A 19,369-nucleotide genomic window follows, 5' to 3' on the forward strand; every position below is an offset into this window, starting at 1 on the left:
CCGGGCTCGGTGTACTCGGTGGTATATACACCACCACGGCCGAAGACGCTTCCTCCCCCTGTACCGAAGGAGGATCCTCCCGCCAACCCTCCTCTCCAACCACTTCCTCCTTCAGGACAGTCACCACCACCGCCCCTAGGCCGGAGATACCTCCTGTTCCTCCACCAAGATCGGTGTCACTACCTCCTCTTCCTACACCACCTAAGGGGACTCCTAGACCAAGACCCCAGGATAGGCCACGGAAGACGCCTCCACGGAAACCTGCGGAGCGCCCACGGACCGGGAGGTCGCGCTCTCGCTCCAAAAGGAGGGAGAGATCACGCAACAGGTCATTCACGCGGTCAAGACGCCGCCATAGGAGACACAGGTCTCGCTCTCGCTCAAGGTCCTCAGGGACCAGGGACTACTCTCCGACTTTGTCGGGATCGCCGGACACAAGGGTGTCGCCGGTTAATGATCTCGTGGCGTTTCATGATGTCCTACTAAGAGGCGCAGCTAAATGGGGCATCTCATTGACGGTGCCCAGGTCCAAGACATCAGTAATTTTCGAGACACTGCACCAGAAACATCTGTCTCGTCCACTACTGCCTCTGGTGCCGGGCCTGAAGGAACCGGCCATGGACCTTTTTCTCACCCCGGCGGTGACTAAGGCGGCCCCCTCAAGATTGCAGAAAAAATACCGGGCCCCCGATTCGGATCCGGCTTTTCTGAGAGGGGAACCTCCTCCGTATTCTGTGATAGTGACGGCGGCCCGCAAACAGCATGCTACCACCCCGTCATCCACAGTCGCCCCAGACAAAGAGTCTAGATGGATGGATTCAGCTGGAAGGAAAGTGTGTGGAACATCGGCGACCTCTATGAAGGCTGCGAGTGCCACGGCTTTGTTGGGACGCTACGACCGTGCCCTCTGGGACTCCTTCCAGCAGTTTGTGGAACACTTACCTCGTGAGAAGAGGGAAGATTTCCAGTAAGTGTTAAATGAAGGGATGCTGGTAGCGACAGATTATCAGCGCTGCAGCAGATTAGTCCCTCTTGGCGGCGCATGGCTTTTGTCATGGGATCAACCAGCGACGACATGCCTGGCTCCGCCTTATGTTACTGAAACCTGACGCACAGCAAAGGGTTGCCAATCTTCCATTCTCTGGTGAAACCCTATTTGGGAAACATGCGGATGATGAAATGGCCCGCATGAAGGCGGAGGCCGAAACACTCACGGCTGTGGGTCTAGAAAAGCTCAAAGAGGAGACTAAATCGTACCGCCCGTTCCAACGGCGGTTCGGTGGACAGGGCAGAGGACGTGGCCAAGCTACGGGACAGTCACAGCAACAACAGCAGTTCCGTAAGCCGTTCCAGAAACTCCCGAAGGGCAGAGGCGGCCAATAGTCGGCACCAGCGACCAAAGGCCCGGCCTGGTCTACGCTCTGAGCGCTTACTTCCCCCGGATCCGTTACCCACTCCGGTAGGGGGAAGCATCCAATCTTTTCTGGCAGAGTGGAGAAAAATTACTCAGGACAAGTGGGTGCTGAATAATGTTTGCAATGGATACAGTCTTCGGTTCATCAGCCCGCCTCCAGCGATTCCACCGGTCAGCTCGCAGTTCCAGCTGCGTGAGCTCCAGGCGGAGGCAGATATCCTGTTAAGGAAAAGGGCAATAGAAGACGTACCTCTGTCTCGGAGAGGAAGAGGTCTGTACTCCCGGTTCTTCCGAGTTTGCAAGAAGGACAAGAACGAGTTCAGGCCCATTCTGGACTTGAGACAGGCGAACAAGTGGATTCGCCGAGAGAAGTTTTGCATCCTGTTGCATCAGATTTATCCTCAGTTGCAACAGGGAGACTGGCTATGTGCTATAGACCTACAGGATGTGTACTTCCATGTGCCCATTGCACACAAACACAGGAGGTTCCTGCGATTCCACGTCGGCGCCAATCATTATCAATACACAGTACTCCCATTCGGGCTAAAGTCTGCACCGAGAACATTCTCGAAGTGCATGGCGGTGATAGCAGCACACCTGAGGAAGGACAAGGTGTTTGTCTACCTGGACGATTGGTGGATCAAGGCCTCCTTCTCGGAAGCTCAAGCGCACTTCCAGAAGACGTGCATTCTCTTGAACAAGCTGGGGTTGCACATCAACATGCCCAAGTCTGTCCCGACTCCGGTCCAATGCATACAGTACTTGGGAGCCTCCATCAATACGCTGTCAGCAAGCGTGTCTCCCTTCGTAGGAGCGACGATTATCACTCCGTCGGAAGGCTCAGGCTCTTATGACCACTCCATCTACAACAGTGAGGACGGTGTCTTCTCTACTGGGATCGATGACCTCTTGTATCTTCCTGACTCCACACGCACGACTGCACATGAGACCGTTGCAAGAGTGCTTGGAGGACCAGTGGGATCAGAGGAAAGGATCTTGGGACGACCAGATACGACTGTCTCTGCATGCTCTTCAGTCGCTGAAGTGGTGGTGTTCAGTGGAGAATCTCCTCCGAGGGGTTCCCTACCACAAGGACATTCCCACGCATACTGTCGTGACTGATGCTTCTCTCCACAGTTGGGGGGCGCACTCCGGAGACTTACAGATTCAAGGAACGTGGTCCCCGATGGAGGTCACGTATCACATCAATTTCCTGAAACTCAGAGCTGTTCACTTGGCACTGAAGGCCTTTCAGTCCTTTCAGACCAACTCTCTGCTTGTACAGACGGACAATTCGACCACGATGTATTACCTCAACAAGCAGGGGGGTTCGAGATCACGCACTCTGTCACAGGAGGCGCAGGCGATCTGGCACTGGCTTCTGGCCAGAGGACTGACGATAACGGATACCCATCTGCCAGGTGTGCAGAATGTTCAGGCGGACGCACTGAGCAGACTGATTCAGGAAAACCACGAATGGGTCATAAACGACGAAGTACTAGGAGAAGTCTTCGCAAGGTGGAGGACTCGAGAAGTAGATCTGTTCGCCACCGCCGAAAACAGCAAATGCCGAGACTTCGCCTCCAGGTACTACCAGCTGGGGAATGCGTTATGGATCAACTGGTCGAACAGCTTTCTGTACGCTTTTCCACCCATTCCCCTGATTCCTGCGGTACTCATCAAGCTGGCCCGGTCCAGGGCTCGGATGATACTCATTGCCCCGGAATGGCCCAGACAGTGGTGGTTCACGGACCTGCTTCACCGGTCTCTCCTTCCTCACATACGGCTGCCGTGCAGCCCGGACCTTCTCACGAAGTTCGGGGGGCAGATGTTGCACCCCAACCTCTCGTCTTTGAGTTTGGCGGCATGGCTCCTGAGAGTGCAATATGCAATTTGAATCTGCCCGAAGATTGTATGGACATACTGAAGGAGTCTAAGAGACCTTCCACTCGGACCTCTTATGCTGACAAGTGGAAGAGGTTCTGTATATGGTGCCAGTCCAAGAACTGTAACCCGACGACGTGCAAGGAAGACGTCATCCTTCCTTACCTTCTACATTTGGCGCAGTCTGGACTTGATGTTCATTCCATTAAGGTTCATCTTGCGGCTTTGACTGCCTACAGGAAATGCCCTTCACAGACTTCCTTCTTCCAGATCCCTGTGATCAGACTTTTTGGAAGGCTTGAAGAAAGTGTTCCCTCCTGTCATGCTTCCTTCGCCTTCATGGGAATTGAATGTGGTGCTGTCCAGATTGATGAAGGAGCCTTTTGAACCTATTCATAAGGCTTCGTTGCAGCACCTGTCCTGGAAGGCGGCGTTCCTCGTGGCCATTACATCGGCCCGCAGGGTGAGTGAAATTCAGGCATTGAGTTGCCAAGAACCTTATACTGTATTTCATGCTGCTAAGGTTGTTATGCGTACTCACCCTAAATTTCTTCCCAAGGTTATTTCTGATTTTCATGTCAACCAGACCATAACGTTACCTACGTTTTTTCAGAATCCTTCATCTCCAGCGGAAAGGTCTCTACATTCCCTTGATGTTAGGAGGATGTTGAAATTTTATCTGGATATAACCAAAGATATTCGTAGGTCAGACCAATTGTTTGTCAATTATGTATCGGTCAGGACGGATCTTGCTACCTCAAAGCAGTCCATCTCTAGGTGGATTGTGTCCTGCATACAGTTGTTACCAAAAAGCTAATAAGACCTTAGGCGGTAAACCTAAGGCTCATTCCACCAGGGGCAAAGCAGCCACGACCGCTTTACTCCGTAATGTTCCGATTGCGGAGATCTGCAAGGCGGCCACTTGGAAGTTGGTTCATACCTTTGCTAAGCATTACTGTCTGGACACTGATGCCAGGGCAGATGCTCAGGTTGGGCAGGCTTCGCTGCGGAATTTGTTCGCACAATAGTGGTGTTAATTTTCTTCTCTCCACCGCCGCTTTGGTGTGGGTATGGGCTTGCCATTCTATTCACTAGATTATGACTATACACAGAGATCCCCTACTACAGAAGGAGTAGTTTCTGTCTGTAATTCCAGTTCTGTAGTGGGGGTATCTCTGTTATAGTCATAAGCGCCCGCCCTCCTCCCTGGTGGAGAAAGATATTCATGTAAGGAATGCTACAGGTCTGGCATGTTACGCCTTCAAAAAGAACTGAAAGTAAAAGGGACCTGCTGTGCATTCTGTGGAGAAGTGTGGCTCAATGATTAGAGCGGCAGACCCTGATGCAGAGGTCTAGCCCGGGACCAGGGTTCAATTCCCCGCCTCGGCGGGTCTTGGGCTCAAAATTCCATGGCCCTGATGATTCTCGCCTCGGTGCCTATTACTATCATGGAGTCCCATTCTGCAACTCTGGGCAATAGCTTGCTTAATCTCCACAACGGCCCCCACAACGCTAAGGATTCCTGGCCTCCACCTTGGGGGTGCCCAGGAGTTGACGCCTCACAGGAAAAGCCAGGATGGGTTCCACAGCGGTATTCGTACAAGCGCCTTGAAACCCTTGCGGGTGAGTAGAGCGCTATAAAAGTATCAATTTACATTTTACATTCTGGGATACTGGGAGAAGTTCTGGAAAGTTCTCTTAAAGGCACAGTATCCTATTTAGGCCACATAATGGCAGCCTATGGGGCTTGTCTGTCCATACCTTCCTATCTATAATTCCAGAGGCTTTTACTGGTAGAGGCAAGTTTCTCTATGGAAGAAACTGGGCAGGCTGTGTTGTGTGTGGTTTTTTTGGTGGAATTTCTAGTTGAAGTACTGGACAGTGTAGCCTGTGGATATAGGCTGCATTATTTGTCTTTAAATTCTCTCTTGTGTCTTTGCAGTTCTGCATTTTTTGACAATTTAAGAGATTATTTTTGATTGCCGGGGTCCACGCACATGGGCAGGACTATTCACTAGATTATGACTATAACAGAGATACCCCCACTACAGAACTGGAGTTACAGGACAGAAACTACTCCTTACCGAAGGGAAGTAACTTGTGCTTTATTAATAGTGAGGCCCTATAAGAAAGTGGGGCTTTGCTGTGACAGGCAGCAGCTTGTTTATCGGTGCGGGGCACCAGGGGTCACCCTGTCAATGGATGCACAGGAGGTCTCCTCCCTGAGACACAGCAGGAGCATTTGTTTTACAGCGTGGCTGCCGGTTGTAAATTGCCCCGCCCTCCTGCTCTCTATAACATGAGTAAACAAAATGGTTTTTTTGGGCGGCCAAATTGTATTGTAGCCACACGCCTTTTTTTCTATTTCTTTACTTTTTATACAATCGCGGCACCCGCGCTTTATCTTTAAATTGTGGGTGCCGACATTGCTTCAAAAGTAAAGAAATAGAAAAACAAGCATTTGCAATACAATAGGTCTCGCATTACTAAAAGTTGGAGCTATTGGCGTTGCGTTATTTTTAGCAACACCAATAGCTCAAACTTTCAGTAATGCAAGACCTATTGCATTGCAAATGCTTGTTACTCTTCCTCCCACAAATTTTGATTGGAGGTGCCTTAGACGAGAACTGCTAGATTCTAGTTTACTCCCAAAGAGCAAGCAAACTTAAAGCCATTGAAGTGCTGATCGGTGGTTGCATTTTGAAATTAAAATGAGTGCTTAGAGCGTCCTGCTCAATGGAGTAAGATTTCTAGAGTATACAACTATTTAAACAATATTAACTGAATTAAGTGTTTTTTCTTCTTATACTAATACCCCTTTCGGGGTGATTCGTGCACGTTATAAATGAACATAACAAACTACTGTGTTTTTACTGCAAGCATGCCATACCTTCAGAATCCATTGGAATATGTTTAATGTAGAGAGCCTTGCCATACTGGCGATCCTTGTTCCCCATTTTTCTTTCATAGAATTCTGTGGTGTCCAGCTTGCCTGAACTCAGTGAAGCTTCCAACGATAACACTGCTACCACTAGCACCCCGGTCTCCTCGTACAGTGATGCTGGTCCCCCCTACAGGTGAGAATTAGTAGTGTAAGCTTCAATCCGATTTGAACATAGTATTTCTGTTTTAGGGGCATTGGTATCCAGTATCCGAGTGGCTTGGAAATATTGGTTAAAAGTTCTCTAAATAAATGGTCTATAATGTAAATGTAAATGTATTGGCATTTATATAGCGCACTACTTACCCGTAGGGTCCCAAGGCGCTTCGACCGCTGCGAAACCCTTCCTGGCTTCCCTGAGAGATGGTCCCTTAATGGGTATCTCCAGGGTGAGACCAGGCATCCCCGGCGGTCTGGTGGGGCCGTTAGTGAAGATGAGGCAAGCTAATGCCCAGAGTTGCCGAGTGTGATCGCTGATCAGAGTGGGCACCGAGGCTTACCCTCTAACTCCTCCCCACCCCCTAATTTCAAGTACCTATAGGGACAATCCAGTTAATTTCTTGTACCTTTTTTCCACAGGGTGGTCTAAAACTTATGTTCCTAACCTTTTCTTTTGACTGCTTTCCCACCCACTGAGAGTCGCATGTTTCCAGTTTCACAATGTTTTTTTTCCTCAGCCCTGCTTGCTACAAGAGCTAATGTCTTAAATGTCTTATTTCTGTTGCAAACATCAGCACCTTACACGCCTGCCTGTCCCTCAACCTTTTACTCCTCTCGCCCTTCTTCTGACCAAGGAATGTTTGTAGACTACACTTTCAAAATGGAATGAACACTGGGCTTCACAAACAAACCTTACTATTTGTCCCTTAAATGGACTGTCTGTCATATCCGCTCCATTGTTAGTCTGGCTCAGACCTTAGCTTAAATGTATTATGTTTTGCGAATGTATTATCGCTCTAATTTTTTATTGTAAGTATATCAAAGCAATTGACAGTCTTCGATTTGTAATAACTCTTTGATCAAAAGCAGCATTACAAAATGAGAAACCTAAACATACTAGAGTATTCATTACTGATAACCCTCCTCTGCACTTATAGAGGGCTAAATATAGTCTGTCTGTTCGCTGACTGTGACTCATTCAGCCATCAGACTAATGGGAAAATATCACCCCAATGCTTGAGTTGTAAAATGTATCTTTTTTGAGCTATGACAGAGTCTTGAACACAACACTTTTGAGCTTAACTTTTTCAATAGGAAAAGTCATCTTGAAATATGGCTGTTACATAAACATACCCCTTAGGACATCTACCCCAGAAAAGCATAATCCAAACGTCCAGGTTTGTAGTTCATCATGCATTATTCTATGGAGAACAATGTTTTAGAAATTCATTTTCGAAAACCTAGACAATGATCTTCAGACGTCAAACAATACAAGGATGGATGGTCCTGAAACTGTAAATAAACAGTTGCAAGGAATAAGACTGAGTATCCACTAGTATTTTTTGCTTTGAAGGTTTAGGTTCGCAACATTGCTGTAATATTAAAAACCAGAAGCCACTTTCCAGTGTTTAACTCACTTAATAAAAATGCCCTCTGTCTCGCTAAGTTAGACACCTCAGAAATAGGGTAAAACAAGGGACCGAGGCGACCGAGTTAGCAAAGAGTAAATGGTGCAAAACAAAACTTATGGGGGAATTTCTAGGTTTAGAAATGAGTGCAGAAGTGTTTGTCTAATTGCTTCCATTGATCCTCCTTCAGCATTGATTCATATAGATCTCTGCGGCGCAATCTCGCACAAGCCGGGGTCGATGGCACACCACCTCAAAAGAAACCCTCCCTTCTGGGACTTACTGAAGGGACAACTGAAAGTGCGTTGGATAGCAGAAACCTGAATCTGCAGGAAAAGATCAAGGTGGGCTGAAGATGCAATGGTGCCTGTTGTGCAGTATAGGTGGATGGTTGTGTGTCATAGAGGCTCTGGAGGGAGGCTGCAAGAAGAGAAGGTCTTGTGTGTGGTTTAAAAAAAATGTAATTCTTTCTCTCTCTCTCATTGGAGACCTCATTTAATTTCAGACCAAGTCATTTTTGTGGTTTTTGTTTATACCTTTAACAGCTCCTCAATGAGGAAGTTGCTGCTCTTCTCCGCATTATTCAGCAGACAAGCCACGCATTAAATTGCTGTGTTGATGAAGAGCACGGCCAAGGATCTCGTGAAGAGGCAGAGGCTGAACGTTTACTGCTTGTTTCCTGTAAGTTTAATGTGCTGTATCACTGCTTCAAATGTAATGTGAGAAGTATTCCCCTATTTTGAATGCATCAGTGGCCTGTCCTTTCATAAAGGTGCACATTATAACAGACGTTCTATTGTGATTCCGGTAGTATGCATGCTGAAAGTCCAGGTACGCTGTGACTTTTGTAATATTCTGAAACTGAGAGGATGTCAGCCATGCAATTGTTTGTCTGGGAATGTGGTATGAGTATCGCAGACTAGAAGGTCCAGTATTTCTAGGGTAATGTGCACCCATTTTTGGCATTTCTTTTTGGTTGGGTCTTAAATGGTAATTGACAAGAATATTACACTAAATCTCTCTGTGGCCACCACTGTTTTGGGCACAGTACATTTCTCAATTGTGAAGCAATCTGCGTGGCATCCTGCCTCCATTCTAAAGACCATTATTGACCAATCTTTGCAAACTAGAACTTTTGATACTTTCATCACCCTGGTGACTTTTTTTGTATTGGATGCTTTAAATCTTTCTTTTGATAGGCAAACCTTTCCTCCTATAGCAGAGATTGGATAAGGCATAGCATAATTAATTTTGCCTATGCCCATGCACACCTTGTTTGTTTTGCTTAACCCGCCTATGCCGTATTTGGATGATTGATTATCTTGTGGGACTATAAATACACAGTAAAAGTAATATTGACCATTTATTAATTTCAACTATGAGTTATTCGTGGACATTTAGTCCAACCACCCTAGTATGCCAAACTTTTTTTTATTTTCTCTTTCTTTTTTTTTCTTCAAGACTTGTACATTGTCCTTTGATATGCCTGGTTTGTGAGAAAGATCATTATTGGAATTCAGTTGTTTTTGTTGGAACACCCTGCTTTACTGTACCTAGTTGGCAAGAGCTTGGCCACTGACCCTTTAGAAAATGGTGTTTGGTTGACCTAAACATCTGGAGTGTAAGACTATCAATAAGCCTCAAATTGGGGTTTGAAAAAAGAAAAAGGAGATTGTTGATGTCTGAGGCATAGTCTGGAAGGACCTGAACAGCAGGTGGATTTGGCATTTACCAAAGTACCATTTTCTCTAAATTTAAGTTGCTTGAATACTCTCTCTATATCAATTGGGCATATTTCAATCCAGCCCATACCAGATTTTGTTTGAGGCACTGAACATCTGAGTTTGCCATGGTGGAAAAAGCAGGCACAAACCATCTTTTTTAAAAAAATTATTATAAGAAGTGGGATACTTGCACAATGTGTCCTTAAAATTAAGATGCTTTGTTTGGAGCACTTGCATGCATGTATACTTCAGGGTACATAAATATCCTTCTGAGTTCCTGATGAATACTGCATGTCCAGAATGAAGTGTGCATGCAATGATGGCAATAAACTGAGCGATCCAGTATCTGTAAAGCGTCCTACATAAACACATCTCTGCACAGCATGGGTCCTTCAGAAATGCGTTTTATGCAAGTTTTATTCTGTTGTAACTGGTAATCCATTGATATGTGATACTGCTTGCAAGGTAGTCTTGAACATAAACTTCTTCTTGTCATTAAATACAGAGCCAGAACCTGTTCTTGGGCTTCTTCCTGTACATGCTAGACTACACCAGTTTGTTTAATATGGACCTTCTGGTAGTCCTAGGTACAAGGCAGCTATTGCAATTGACTCGTGACTGTTTTGGCTGCCATGTTTGCTACCAACTCCTAAGATGTCCTGCTGTCCTGTCACCTCTGTCTGCTTTGCTTTTGCAGCCAAACTGTCTTCTTTCACTACATCTTAAGTGCACACAGTGTAGCAAATTAAAATAGTTTGTCCCTACTGCTTGCTACCTGGTTACTTCACCTAATTTCACTGGTGTTTATGGCTTAAAATGTAAAATTTCGTTTTATAGTTTTTTTAAAATGTATTCCACTTTTGAACTTTTTTTATTTTATATTGAATTTGTATTTTTTCAGTAAAATGTTTGTCTTCAGTCCTGATGTTTGAATACAGTTTCTCCTGCAGTTATTAAATATTCTTGTTTATTTGTATTTTTTAATTTAGAAGTGCAGTTCTTAGCCTTTTAGTTTAAAAAGTATGTATGTAAATCAATCGAATCTGGAATAATACAGTGAAATAGGTACTTAAAGTAGTATCATTAATCTACATTGTGGATTTAATACATAACCCAATTCCTTCTGGTAATTATCTCATGAAGTTTGAATCATAGTGGGATCTTACCAGTAGTTTAAATTATGCCTCAAACTGTATATTAGTTTCACTGCACTAATTCCTAAGGTTGTCCTTGCAGCAATTCTTGCGCACTGTCTAACTTACAATGAACTGTATCGTGCCATGACTAAATGACAAAAAAAATGTAAAATACTTGTAAAACCCTTAAATAGATTTAACTTTTCATGGGAAATTTACAATAAAAACAGAATTAAAGTTTTTTTTTCTCGTTGAGTTTGTTGTAAAATTGCAGTATTTGTTGCATTTCAAGTGCTCCCTCGCATTAAACAAGGCCAGTAATTTCCTTACATGAAATTGTATTTACTTCCCTATATTAAATAGTATTTTGAATGACTTATTCTTAAGTTTTTCATTAATGGTTCTCTCAGGACTATTGATGCATGCAGTTTTAACTCCTGCCCATCGGAGGCTTTGGCCTTGTACTGAATAAAGTACAGAGGCCTATTTTATTTTCTATGCATACTTCTCCTGTCCATCTTGTGTAATTCTTTCTGATTGTCTCTTCCAGCTGAGAAGCGTGTCTCACTGCTGAACATGCTGACACATCTAAAATCTGCAGAATCTCTAGGCTTTTCCTCGTCCCAGTCTGTACAAGGACTAGAACCATGCCGCGGCTCTGTCACCATTTCTGATCTCCGTCTGCCCCTGAAAATGGACTACTTGTGCTCTGTGATGAACCGGACAGGTATGTTCCAGGAGGTGAAGTAGGTACCAGTGGCTGAGGGCACGAATGTACTTTTATATGGGGGCATACGTAAAGAGTTTATAAAAAATGAGGAGGTTAACCTATTTATCACTGAATTAGTGCTTCTCTGGAACGTTCATGGTTTATTCATGAGCATCTTTATTTTAGAATGTTGAGAGTTCTGTTCTCTATTCATCTCTTAAGAATGTATGCCACTATTGCCTTAAAGTATTTTTTTCACATAGAAGGCTAGTTGATATGTTTTACATGACCAACAGTAATGTCCTTACGCAGGAGAGGTTTAGAGACTCAGTAGTGTGGTCTCTGCTCATGATGGTGGCTCAGGGTACTAATTGTCTCAGAGATGGCGTTAGAATTTGAACACTAACAATTGTTTTCTTCTGACCGTGATTAGTGCAGGTACAAAGGGCTTATACTTTGTAACGGGGTGGAGTTATTTAAAGTAGAATGGATCTATTTCAGAGTTTTCTAAAGTGCAGACCAGAGCCATTAAGTAGGGGAGAACTTTACCTAGAGTGAGTTATGGGTACTAAGAAAATCAGATGATTTTTAGAAATGGGGTTTAAAAACGGTTTATAACTACATTTAATCTATATTGACTACACTGTGCAACTGCTAGTGACTTCTAACCGCAGGTTCCTTACCTTTGAATTTCTCAGGCGTCGGACTGGATAGGGAAGATATTTCGAGCAGTACTCATGAGCCCGCTTAGGTGGCGTTGGATCAGATATGCATCAGTCTTCGGCATTATCTGCATGGGAGTGATGTCACTGGACGATATAGGTGCCACCCAGGCTTGCTGACAACAGTTATTTTCTTTCCGCAGCAGCCAGAACTGTTCCTTAGAAGAGCGCCCCCTGTCATTTTTTTGTCAGGATTTTTTATACTTTCTGTTGAATGTTTTTTTTTTAGGTTTCCTCCTAGTGTGTCGAGGATGTTATCACATAGGTCTAGTTTTAAGCTCTGCGGAGTCTGTCACTGGGCGATGTTGGTGACTGGTCCACTGCTTGGGTGTCTGGTCCCTGGAGCGTGACCATGTATTCCAAACAAGGTTCTAGAGCTATATTAGACCTAACTACTAAAGGGGAAAAACACCCTAAAAAAGAGCGAAAGAAGAAAAGCCTGTGAGTACCACAATGTCTCAAAAAAACCTTAAAAATAATTACCCAAATGAATTTTAATGAAGGGAAAAGAAACCACAAGGGCGCTTAAACAAATACACTCACAATTAATACAGAAAACATCAACATATGAAATCCATAAAACAATGGCAGAGACTAAAAAACAAATCACAAACACAATATACAATTGAAAAACAATGTGATCTCTGATTTGTGCCATGTACAAAGCGTCAACGGCGTTTCAATCCAAAATTACTTTAAGGGTCATCATCAGGACAAAATAGCTTGACGAGCGAAAGCAACCACTTGATAAATTTTCTTCACGGTCTTTCTAGCCATAAAATAATTCTTCATCCATTGTACTGAATGTCTTCCAACAGGGAGACCTGACGAACTCTGGATGTACTTCAAAAAGCGTGCCTCCAATCCTATATATGGTAGGAAAATTCAAGGGCTCAATAAATAGACGGTAGTGCGAGCACATCCAAAGTGTCAGAATTTCATATATTTAAGGGCGTGTGTCCCGCGTTCTAGTCTACTGCCAAAACGTCAGCTCCATGACAGTCGTTCCGCAATTGCTGGCCATGGCGCCGAAGGCTTTGAGGGAGTGGTCCCTGAAGCTGCTTGGTGACTGGCACGCGACTCCCTGGAAGGCGAGGTCCCGTTTGAGAGTAAGGTTTTGGGATCACTTGCGAAGCCCAGTATCATCAAGATCTGATAGACTACTAGCCGCAGATTCCTTCACGTAGAATTATCCCCAGGCGTGAGACTGGATCCGGAAAATATTTTGCCAGAGCATCCCAGCGCGCCGGGGGGACGTCATCACGCAACTCTGCCCAGGCATTGTCCATGTACGTGACGTCAACGAGGTCACAAGTCCCACCCCGGCGTGCGTATGTCAGTTTTTTTCCTTTTCCATGTGCAACGCGGATCCGGATCGTGCTCTGGGCCTGTTTAGGCCTTTTCCCTTTACTCTATTGCGTGTGTGTGGGGACAGTATGCGAATGCCTTCGAGCTTTAAGACGTGCTCGTCTTGTGGACGCCTGATGTCGGCGACAGACCCTCACCCCATCTGCATGTGGTGTTTGGGGGCTCCACCGATTGTGAGGCGTGCCAGCAGCTGAAACCGAAGTCCCAGCAGGAGCGCCGGATGAAACTTCTTTCAGCCTGCATGTCCAGGTCGGCGTCCTCACCCCACCCGGCCCCTGCGAAGGGTATCGAACCCCCTACTTCCCTCGTCGACATCGGCCCTTCCTGTCGGTAAGTGTTGCAGTTTGTCCCCGAGGGCTGGTTCTCGGCCTGTTGGGGGCGCGGGCTCTCCGCAGGTGGTGCGGCCCCACGTGTCATCCCCCTATCTGCCGTTTCCCGGTGTGTGGGCGACTCGAGCTCAGATGGAGACATATGCGGCAGCTCTGCAGGCCTTTTGGCTTCTCCTTCTTCCCCCTCCTGGAACGTCAGCGGATCCCTTGCAGAGTGCGGGGCCCTCCGTAGCCGCGCTGGCGGCTCCGGCCCTGGTGCCGACTGGCTCGGATACAGGTTCGGAGGATGTGGTGCGGATCTTCCGGGGTTCCTCCTTCGGACCACGGCTACGCCTCAAACTCCCGCGGGAGTCCCTGTGTGGTGTTGCAGGAGGTCGCCGGGGCTCGGGTCGAACACCGAGCCCCTCTCGGTCCTCTGGACAGGCGGCGACCTTGTCTGAGTGCCCCTCTCATCCCGTCACGGGTCGAGGCTGGAGGGGGACTCCTCGTCCCTCCCCGGGTCCCTCTCTTTCTTCCATGCAGGCAGCTACCTCGTTGGAGGCCAGGCCGGTGCCGCTCCAGCCCAGCCCCAGTCTCCTGCACCGAGCGCTGTGGCGGAGGTCGTTCTGGGGTCTCCCCTGGCATTGTGACAACAAATTCCTGCCTCAGATTGCGGGCTCAATGGCGTCTGGTCGTTGACTCTTCCTCAGACGCCTCTTCTCCAGAGCTTTGACCCTTGTTGGTGTCATCCTCCCTGGAGACGGGCCGACGAGGTGTGGCCTTTTCTCCTGCGTCGTGTAAAGGCGGCTCCATGCTGTCTCCACGGCCGCGGTCTTCTCCAGAAGAGCCGCAGGTCCCCCACTCCTCTGCCCCTCTTCCTTCTTCCCGGACCTGGCCCTTCCTCTCTCCCGGTTTGCTTGGGAGACTGCAGTCTTAGCTTGCAGCCGTCTCCTACCGAGGAGCTGCTTTCCCCTCCGCGGGGCTCTATGGAGGCGAGTGTGGCCTTCGCTTGCGCGGTTTCCATGGCTGTGGGAATTTTGCGCATGGGTGATCCAGCCACCCAGTTCCCCGCGGATAATCTTCTGGAGGTTCTCCATCAGGGCCCTGGTGGTAGGGAGCTGCTGCTTCCCTTAGAGGGTTAATTCCATTCTTCTCACTTGGGGCCGTCCCTCCATGGGGACCTAGTGCGCCAACACCTTCTACACCGCCACCATCCAGCGCCGCATGAACCGGCGTGTCTTTCCCTCCACCCCTCTACCAGGGGCCCCCTCTTGCAGAATGCCTTTCCATCTCTGCCGTCGCTGTGGTCTCCCCCAGTCACGGGAGGCCCGCTGGCTGGACTCCTGGGGGCGCAATATGTTCGCCTCAACCATTGCAGCTCTATGGGCCCTTAACACGCTGTGTGTCCTGGCTAGGGCCACTTCTTGTTTGTGGAACTCGGCGGAGTCCCTTATGTCGCCACTTCTCAGGAGGGTCCCTGTGTTGATCTGAGGCACCATGTGTTGGATGGCCGGGAGCTGGCGGCGTTTATTCTTCCGCTCTGGACATCTCGGAGGTGCTGGATCATGCCATGGCTCCTTCGGTTGCCCTTCGTCGCCATGCCTGGCTTCAATACATTGTGTTCCCGGAGAATGTTCAGGAACAGCTGGTGGACCTTCCCTTCGATGGCACTCTTTTGTTCCACGCAACTGCGGACTCTGCCATTCAGAGGTTCTTGGCGGGGCTTCCTCCTCTCCTCCTCCTCCCCCTCAGTGACCTGTACCTCGATCTGGTGCTTGAAGGTGTTCTTCTGTTGGGGCGGGTCGCCCCAGTTGTGTGTTCTGTGTGCTTCATCGCCACTCGAGTCCTCATTGTTGGGACTGTGGTTCTGTTGGCTGCTGGCCGGCCCTTCTGGACTTTTTGTTTTTGCTTTAGGTTTTCTACACCATGCTGGCCCTGGGACTAGGCCTGCTGTTTTTTCTTTCTGGCTGCTTGACAAGCCTTATGCGGGTTTTTCGCCGGACTTTTCTGTTGTCCTCTGCTGCGGACATTGTTCCCGAGAGGTTCCTATGTTTTGGGATGCAACATGCCCTATGTGGGGCAGTGGAAGCTATTCTATAGCTCTGTTCTGCGCTGGGGAGTTGTGAATGCCTTTGGGCCTCCGTTCTCCATTAAGGTATGTTGCAGATGCACTCCTCTTATTGATGGCTTGTGAGGGCTTGAGTTACGCCCGGGTTGTCCCTCTCCGAGGTCACTGTGTTGTTCGCCTAGTCTGCTGTCTGTGGCCGTGAATCTTGGTTCCGCCTGGTTCCACTTCCTTTTAGACTGTGGGTGCAGACTCCTACCTGTAGCATGTCCAGACCCTTCTGGCTCTTGGTCGTTGGCTGACTTCTGGCTTGCCCTGAGAGCATCCTTCCGCGGTGCTCTCGGCGTCTGGCTGCACTTGCTGGTGCTGACCTTCTGTTTTTCTGCACCATTGTGCCTTCTTGGCGCTTTGGTGGGACAGTCATCCTGGTCTTGTTCGCTTCTTCCAGTTGGCCTTGCACTCGGTTCTACCTCTCCTCCCTATGGGATGAGATGGTCCCTGAGTTCTTGTTCCCTTTCGGGTGCAGTCTGTCCCTGCGGGGCGCAGGAAGGTTCTTTCTGGGTGACCTTGAGTTACCCTTTTTCGGCTCCGCCTGCTTATTGCAGACTGTGCCGTTCTGTCTGGAATTTGACTTCTGGCCGTATTAGGCTTGGCTGCCGTCTTCGCTGGGTGTGTTTCCGGTTTAGGGTGGCTTGCCTTTGCTTTGCCTCTTCTCCTTGGATTCTCTAGGTTGCTCTTCTCCTTCGGTGCTCCTCATACCTTTGGCCTTGGGCGGATGTTTTGTTGTCCTGTATGGGCGTGGGGTGCTTTGGCCCCCTTTTCGCCTTGCCTTGTTTCATCTGCTGAGCGAGGATGGGCTACCTCTTCTCTTCTTCTTTCTCGCATCCCCTTCAGGGTTGGTGGTCTTCTGCTTGCGGGGGTTCCCCTTGCCTTGGGGACGGGGTTCCTCGTCTTGTCTTTGGGACTCTGCCCCTGTGGGACCCTCTGTTATGACCAGGCTGGCAGGCTGGTGGAGTGCTCTCGCAGGCCCTCCTTCCCCTTGGGTATGGCTAGGGTATCTTTTCTTTGTGAAGGAATCTGCAGCTAGTAGTCTCTATCAGATGTACGAGTTACTTACCTTCGGTAACTAGGTTTCTGGTAGAGGCGATTCTAGCTGCAGATTCCTTCAAGGCCCGCCCTTCCTCCCTGTTCTGCGAGGACTTGGTCTTCTGCACTCGCCTACCTGTGGGCCTATCTTCCACCCGCCCCCCCCCCCTTTTTTTACTAGGGTTCTGGGCCCTTTGCTATCCTCTAGGTTGGGGTCTTTTGGCTGTGCCTCTGCCCTTTGTTCATTATGACTGTTGTCTCACTCTGTGATGGGGCTGTAGTTGGCAGAATAATCCACCATCACTGGCAACCCATAACATCAGATAGGGCCTACTCCCTCCCCTTTGAGTCCACCCCTCCCTCCATCTTATGATCAGCTGACAATCATATGTCCTTGCTCCGTGGGGAAGTCATGGCTCTCTTGGCCAAATGAGTCATGGAGAGAGTTTCAGGGACAGAAGTAGGCTGTGGCTATTGTTCCCACTACTTTTTTGGTCCACAAAAAAGGGGACTTTGTTGTAGTCTAGACCACCGAGCCATTAACCTTTCTCAAAAAAGAGAAATTCAAGAGGTTCATGCTTGCTCAGCTCTGGTCTGACCTGGATCCAGAAGACTGGATGGGAGAATTGGGCATGCAGGACGCTTATTTCCATATCCTCTTCCTGCCTACTGGCATTATAATAATAATAATAATAATAATATTATCTATAACATTATCTGCATGGTTTCATTTCACTGTACTCCCTTTTGGCCTTACCAGTGCCCCACGGGTGTTCACAAAAGTAATGGTGGTTGCTGCTCATCTTCTGAGATCTGGGGTTCTTGTCTCCCCCCTATCTCGAGCACTGGTTGCTGAATTCAGGCTCGCCCCAGGCTGTCATTGGGCCACGGCAGACTTCCTACATTAGCTGGGGTTACTATAAACGTGCCGGAGACACACCGGACTCCCTCTCAGATGCTCTTTCATTGGAGCTGTTCTGGACACAGTGCAGTTTTGGGTTCATCAGAGCCATGAGCCCAGGATATTCAGGCTATAAGACTGATATTTCATTATCTATCCTGGATTTCGGTGAGACAGGCTGTGGCTGTTGGGCCTCATGACCTCCTGCATGTCACACATCCCAGATGGCATATGCAGAGACTGCAGTAGGACATGACGTTCCAGTGGGTGCAGCATCAGGGGAATCTCTCCGACCTGGTCAATATCTCGGAGGACTGCTAAGGACTTACAGTGGTAGCTAATAATAGATTTTGGTCAGATTCAGACCCCTCTCCCTTTCCCAACCAGATCTCACAGTAGTGACAGATGCATCACTCTTGGGATGGGGTAGCCATCTGGGAGAGGGGGAGATCAGAGGGTTCTAGTCTCTGGCGGAATCTGGATTACATCATTCTGTTGGGGCTCCAAGTGATCAGATTGGCAGTGAAAGCCTTTCTGTCCTCCATCAAGGGAAGGCTGGTACAAGTGTTCATGATAACACCATAACCATGTGGTACAGCAACAATCCAGGAGGAATGGGGTTGGGGGACCTTCATCAAGAAGCCCTGCGTCTCTGGATATGGCTGGATCAGCAGGATATTTTCCTGATGTTTCAGCACCTGGCAGGTTCCTTGAATGCCACTGTGGACAAACTCTGCCGTTGATGCCTAGAGAATCACACATTTATTCCATAACCTCTGAATAAAACATACAGGTCAGCGTTCTTTACTACACCATCAATTGGTTTATTTGACAACTCTTAGATTTCACTTTTTTCAATAATACTTTCTACATGTGTATCAAAAAAATGAATACAAAACAAAGGGAAAAGCTATGTAAAATACACTACATTACATCATATACGACATCAGCATACAATTAATATAAACCTTCACACATACCTCGTGCAAATTTGGCCAGACACTCGTGCATCAACACTCACACCATCCAAAACAAAGGGTGGAAATAACTTTATAAGCCCCCAGCTCTGCTGAAAACTGTTCTTAATCCCAACGTCAAACAGTACAATAAATCATATATACTCCTAGTGAAATGTAGAGATGATTCAATATAATCAATATTTCTTACAACTCACGCCTCAATTGCTATCTCAATACAACAATTATATTGCAAAATTTGTTTGACAAGGGAAAACAAAGGTCGACGCGTTTCAAACCCAACTGTGCGTCAGGTTCTCATCAGGACCGTAACGTTCTAGAAGAGGAAAAAACAAAACGCGTTCAAATTTACAAAACCTCTGACCGTAAGTTAAACAAAAGGGCACCCACCGGTGCAATCCGCCTACCTTATTTCCTGAACTGATTAAATCTGTGGCTTCACACTTGAATGTGACAACATTCTGAAAAGACCGACATAAGACAACACAGTTTGTAAACCTAATGTCAGTCTGGCTGGACATCTCCCATGTGAAAGAGGTTCACTCGTACCCACTTACCGATTGCCT

General features: G+C 47.5%; 1 protein-coding gene across 3 annotated transcripts in view; it reads left to right on the plus strand.

Moving 5' to 3' along the window:
• The window catches only part of LOC147673887 (anillin-like), a 429,866-nt gene that overhangs the window by 218,788 nt on the left and 191,709 nt on the right, over positions 1–19,369 (plus strand). For all 3 annotated transcript variants that reach the window (XM_086947773.1, XM_086947775.1, XM_086947774.1), the window contains 4 exons: positions 6,269–6,375; positions 7,998–8,151; positions 8,353–8,488; positions 11,218–11,394. In XM_086947773.1, the coding sequence (XP_086803899.1) occupies positions 6,269–6,375; positions 7,998–8,151; positions 8,353–8,488; positions 11,218–11,394 (574 nt within the window). The remainder of the gene's footprint in view (positions 1–6,268; positions 6,376–7,997; positions 8,152–8,352; positions 8,489–11,217; positions 11,395–19,369) is intronic.

This window comes from Lissotriton vulgaris, chromosome 12, assembly GCF_964263255.1.
Source record: "Lissotriton vulgaris chromosome 12, aLisVul1.2, whole genome shotgun sequence".
Classification (NCBI taxonomy): domain Eukaryota; kingdom Metazoa; phylum Chordata; class Amphibia; order Caudata; family Salamandridae; genus Lissotriton; species Lissotriton vulgaris.